Source organism: Cebus imitator, unplaced genomic scaffold (assembly GCF_001604975.1).
Source record: "Cebus imitator isolate Cc_AM_T3 unplaced genomic scaffold, Cebus_imitator-1.0 Scaffold103, whole genome shotgun sequence".
Taxonomy (NCBI): domain Eukaryota; kingdom Metazoa; phylum Chordata; class Mammalia; order Primates; family Cebidae; genus Cebus; species Cebus imitator.
In genome coordinates, this window is record NW_016107418.1 from 481423 (window position 1) to 487622 (window position 6200).

General features: G+C 39.2%; 1 protein-coding gene across 2 annotated transcripts in view; it reads left to right on the forward strand.

Annotated features, from left to right (window-relative positions):
- Positions 1–6200, forward strand: part of REPS2 (RALBP1 associated Eps domain containing 2) — a 226047-nt gene that overhangs the window by 205313 nt on the left and 14534 nt on the right. For both annotated transcript variants that reach the window (XM_017537476.2, XM_017537477.2), the window contains exon 18: positions 151–296. In XM_017537476.2, the coding sequence (XP_017392965.1) occupies positions 151–296 (146 nt within the window). The remainder of the gene's footprint in view (positions 1–150; positions 297–6200) is intronic.

Genomic DNA, 6200 nt, shown 5'->3' on the forward strand with positions numbered 1-6200 from the left:
TGCCCCCCAGTTCTTGCTGAGCTATGGGTCAATAGATGGAGCACCTCCTGATCTTGGGATTGGGGCTAAAGGAATGTGGGACACTGGCAAGAAGAGTGGAAGGAACATTTAAATGTTTAACTTTTAAATTCTATTGTTTTAAATCCACAGGATGTACCGTATTCTCAGCCACCATCAAAGCCCATTCGTAGGAAATTCAGACCAGAAAATCAAGCTACAGAAAACCAAGAGCCTTCCACTGTTGCAAGTGGCCCAGCTTCTGCAGCAACTGTGAAACCGCATCCAACAGTCCAGAAGTAAGTAGACCACATAAACAGGAGCGAGGTCAGAATCTCGCTCGGAGATGTACGCGGATGTGTAAATGTGTTGACATTTACATGCACATCAATACAAGGATTTCATGGTTCTAAGTTTTATCTTGTTCATCTCTGTCATGGGATTCAAGTCTCCCAGTCACATAGAAGGCTTTATAAGCTATAGGACTTAACCTGACATAAAAGGGCAGGCAAGTCCTAGGCTGTGGTGTTTTGGTTTGGTTTGATTTCTTTCCCTTCCTCTCACCTTCTGTTGTTTCCTACCCCTCATTCTTGTGCTGTCCCGGATTTTCCTGGCAAGAAGATAGTATTGTAAATGGCAATTTTGCCTCTCTGCCTGTGTTATCTCCTGTTCCCCCAGGGCAAATGGCTAGCTCCTTCACCCACAGACACACTTTCAGTAGGTGTGGTATGTGATTCTTTTTAAATCTCTGCAAAGAGTTTCTGTTGTTGGTCATCTCAGCACAGAATGGTTACATGCAGAACCTCCATTATATTTATCTAACCAGCTGGAACGGATATTGGAGGGAGGGTGGAGACACTTGTGGACATGGCCAGGGACTGAGACAATGATGCTCTGGGCAAACCATCCTTCTCTGTAAAACTTTGGCTTTGAGAAGAGCCATCACTTGCTTCAGTTTCTTTGTAGTGAAATTGAGGAAAGTGTTGAGGACAGAAACCTGCTCCTGTCACTTGACCGCAAGTGAGCCTGGCCAGTCACTAAAATAAATACCCAAGAGCCATCATGACCCTGCTTTTGGGCTCTTGCAGGTGTCAGATGCTGCTGTAGATTTTCTTCTGCTTACACTATTGTAGAATGAAAAGCAGCAGGTTCTGTGGGTGATGTTAGCCACTTGTCTTTGAAGCCAGAGTCCCATTCTGAATCTCTGCAGCTCTTTCCTTCAGATGATTTTTTTTCCCACATGGACAGGTCCTGGTGGTATCAGTCCATAAAGGAAGTATATTTTGTTCATTCGCTGAGAGCTTTGACCATCTTCCAGCCCCCATTAAGCCTGGGGGCGGGGGTGGGGGTTAATGCCTATCAGAGACAAAGATGGCTCAATTTTCTTCCATGTTCTACACCAGCACTCCACTTTAATTTCAGCTTCATGTTAATTTAATTCAGTCAGTGGTGGCTTAACATTCTCCAGAGTAGATGTCAGGTCTTCTGGTGGAGTTCATACAGAAATGTTTTCTTTTTCTCTTTTTTATAACAGCTTTATTGCAATATAATTCATGTAGCACACAGTTCATATTTTTAAATATACAATTCAGTGGTTCTTAGTTTATTCACAAAGTTATGCAACCATCATGATGATCTAATTTTTGTCATCCTAAAAGAATATCCATGCCCATTAGCAATCACTCCCCATTCTCTCCTTTCCCCTTAGCCCCTGACAACCATGAATCTACTATCTTCATGGCTTTGCGTATTCTCGTCATTTCACAAAAATGGAATCGTGAAATGTGGTCTTCTGTGACTTAGCATAATGTTTTCAAGGTTCATCGAAGTTGTAGCATAAATCTGGACTTATCTTTTTATGGCTGAATAATATTCCATTGTATGGATGGACCACATTTGATTCATCGGTTCATGGACATTTTGGTTATTTCCATTTTTTGGCTCTTAAGAGTAATGCCACTATACTGTTTGTGTACATGCTTTTGTGTGGATTTACATTTTCATTTCTCTTGAGTCTATACCTGGGAGTGGAATTGCTAAGTCATGTAGTAACTCTATCTTTAATATTTCGAAGAACTGTCAAACTTTTTCATAGTGGCTGCACCATTTCATGTTCCCATTGGCAATGTATGAGCATTCCAATTTCTCCATTTTGTCAACACTTACCTTTTTTTAAAAAACAATTACAGCCATCCTAATGAGTGTGAAGTGTTACCTCATTATGGTTTTGATTTGCATTTCTATAAATATATGTATTAATTATTGTACTTTAGATTCTGGGGTATATGTGCAGATCATGCAGAATCATTGCATAGGTACATACATGGCAATGTGGTTTGCTGCCTCCATCCCCCATCACTATATCTGCCATTTCTCCCCATGTTATCCCTCCCTGACCTCCCTATCCCCCACTGTCCCTCCCCTAGTTCCCCTCAACAGACCCCAGCGTGTGATGCTCCCCTCCCTGTGTCCATGTGTTCTCATCGTTCAACACCCACGTATGAGTGAGAACACATGGTGTTTTATTTTCTCGTCTTGTGTCAGTTTGCTGAGAATGATGGTTTCCAGATTCATCCATGTCCCTACAAAGGACACAAATTCATCGTTTTTTATGGCTGCATAGTATTGCATGGTGTATATATGCCACATTTTCCCTGTCTGGTCTATCACTGATGGGCATTTGGGTTGGTTCCAGGTCTTTGTTATTGTAAACAGTGCCACAATGAACATACGTGTACATGTCTCTTTATAATAGAACGATTTATAATCCTTTGGATATATACCCAGTAATGGGATTGCTGGGTCAAATGGAATTTGTATTTCTAGGTCCTTGAGGAAGTGCCACACTGTCTTCCACAATGGTTGAACTAATTTACACTCCCATCAGCAGTGTAAAAGTGTTCCTATTTCTCCACAACTTCTCCAGCATCTGTTGTCCCCAGATTTTTTAATGATTGCCATTCTAATTGGTGTGAGGTGGTATCTCAATGTGGTTTTGATTTGCATTTCTCTATTGACCAGTGATGATGAGCATTTTTTCATATGTTTGTTGGCATCATCTGTCTTCATTTGAAAAGTGTCTGTTCATATCCTTCACCCACTTTTGAATGGGTTTATTTTTTTCTTGCCAATCTGTTTTAGTTCTTTGTAGATTCTGGATATTAGCCCTTTGTCAGATGTGTAGCTTGCAAAATTTTTTTCCTATTCTGTTGGTTGCCGGTTCACTCTAATGATTGTTTCTTTTGCTGTACAGAAGCTCTGGAGTTTAATTAGGTCCCATTTGTCTATTTTGGCTTTTGTTGCCAATGCTTTTGGTGTTTTAGTCATGAAGCCCTTGCCTATGCCTATGTCCTGAATGGTTTTGCCTAGGTTTTCTTCTAGGGTTTTTATGGTGTTGGGTCTTATGTTTAAGTCTTTAATCCATCTGGAGTTAATTTTAGTGTAAGGTGTCAGGAAGGGGTCCAGGTTCTGCTTTCTGCATATGGCTAGCCAGTTTTCCCAATACCATTTATTAAACAGGGAATCCTTTCTCCATTGCTTGTTTTTGTCAGGTTTGTCAAAGAAGATCAGATGGTTGTAGATGTGTGGCATTGCCTCTGAGGCCTCTGTTCCATTTCATTGGTCTGTATCTCTGTTTTGGTACTGGTACCAAGCTGCTTTGATTACTGTAGCTTTGTAGTATAGTTTGAAGTCAGGTAGCATGATGCCTCCAGCTTTGTTCTTTTTGCTTAGAATTGTCTTGGCTATCTGGGCTCTCTCTTGATTCTGTATGAAGTTTAAGGTGACTTTTTTCCAGTTCTGTGAAGAGAGTCATAGGTAGCTTGATGGGGATAGCGTTGAATCTATAAATTACTTTCGGCAGTATGGCCATTTTCACAATATTGATTCTTCCTAACCATGAGCATGGAATGTTTTTCCATCTGTTTGTGTCCTCCCTTATTTCCTTGAGCAGTGGTTCGTAATTCTCCTTTAAGAGGTCCTTTACATCCTTCGTTAGTTGCATTCCTAGGTATTTTATTCTCTTTGTAGCAATTGTGAATGGGAGTTCGCTCTTGATTTGGTTCTCTTTTAGTCTTTTATTTGTGTATAGAAATGCTTGTGATTTCTGCACATTGATTTTGTATCCTGAGATTTTGCTGAAGTTGCTTATCATTTTAAGGAGATTTTGAGCTGAGATGATGGGGTCTTCTAAATTCACAATCATGTCGTCTGCAAATAGAGACAATTTGACTTCCTCTTTTCCTAATTGAATAACTTTATTTCTTTTTCTTGCCTGATTGCTCTGGCTAGAACTTCCAATACTATATTGAATAAGAGTGGTGAGAGAGGGCATCCTTGTCTAGTGCCAGATTTCAAAGGGAATGTTTCCAGTTTTTGCCCATTCCATATGATATTGGCTGTGGGTTTGTAAATAGCTTTTATTACTTTGAGATATGTTCCATCTGTACCTAGTTTGTTGAGAGTTTTTAGCATATAGGGCTGTTGAATTTTGTCCAAGGCCTTCTCTGCATCTATTGAGATGATCATGTGGTTTTTGTCTTTGATTCTGTTTATGTGGTGGATTACATTTATAGACTTGTGTATATTGAACCAGACTTGCATCCCCAGGATGAAGCCTACTCGATTGTGGTAGATAAGCTTTTTGACATGCTGTTGCAATCAGTTTGCCAGTATTTTATTGAAGATTTTTGCATCTATGTTCATCATGGATATTGACGTGAAGTTTTCTTTTTTTGTTGAGTCTCTGCGAGGTTTTGGTATCAGGATGATGTTGGTCTCATAAAATGATTTGGGAAGAATTCCCTCTTTCTGTATTGTTTGGAATAGTTTCAGAAGGAGTGGTAGCAGCTCCTCTTTGTATGTCAGGTAGAATTATGCTGTGAACCCATCTGGACCTGGGCTTTTTTTGGTTGGCAGGCTATTAGTTGCTGCCTCAACTTCAGCCCTTGTTATTGGTCTATTCAGGGTTTCAACTTCTTCCTGGTTTAGGCTTGGGAGGATGCAAGTGTCCAGGAATTTATCCATTTCTTCCAGGTTTACTGGTTTATGTGCATAGAGTTGTTCGTAGTAATCTCTGATGGTAGTTTGTATTCCTGTGGAATCTGTGATGATATCTTATTTGTCGTTTTTTATTGCATCTATTTGATTCTTCTCTCTTTTCTTTTTTATTAACCTGGCTAGTGGATTGTCTATTTTGTTGATCTTTTAAAAAACCAGCTCCTGGATTGATTGATTTTTTTGTAGGTTTTTTTGTGTCTCTATCTCCTTCAGTCCTGCTCTGATCTTAGTTATTTCTTGTCATCTGCTAGCTTTTGAGTTTTTTTGATCCTGCTCCTCTAGCTCTTTCAATTTTGATGATAGGGTGTTGATTTTAGATCTTTCCTTGCTTCTGATGTGGGTGTTTATTGCTGTAAATTTTCCTCTAGACACTGCTTTAAATGTGTCCCAGAGATTCTGGTATGTTGTGTATTTATTCTCATTGGTTTTGAGGAACATCTTTATTTCTGCCTTCATTTCATGGTTTATCCAGTCAACATTCAAGAGCCAGTTGTTCAGTTTCCATGAAGTTGTGTAGTACTGAATTAGTTTCTTAATACTGAATTCTAATTTGATTGCACTGTTATCTGAGACTGTTTGTTATGATTTCTGTTCTTTTACATTTGCTGAGAAGTAATTTACTTCCAATTATGTGGTCAGTGTTAGAATAGTTATGTGGTCAGTGTTAGAATAGGTGCGATGTGGTGCTGAGAAGAATGTATATTCTGTGGATTTGGGGTGGAGATTTCTGTAGATGTCTATTAGGTTTCCTTGGTCCAGATCTGAAACAAGTCCTGGATATCCTTGTTAATTTTCTGTCTCATTGATCTGTCTAATATTGACAGGGGAGTGTTAAAGTCTCCCACTATTATTGTGTGGGAGTCTAAGTCTCTTTGTAGGTCATTAAGAACTTGCTTTGTATAACTGGCTGCTCCTGTATTGGGTACATATATATTTAGGATCGTTAGCTCTGCTTATTGCATTGATCCTTTTACCATTGTGTAATGTCCTTCTTTGTCTCTTTTGATCTTTGTTGGTTTAAAGTCTATTTTTAATTAGAGACTAGGATTGCAACTCCTGCTTTTTTTTGCTCTCCATTTGCTTGGTAAATCTTCCTCTATCCCTTTATTTTGAGCCTATGCCTGTTATTTTTTTTTTTTTTTTTT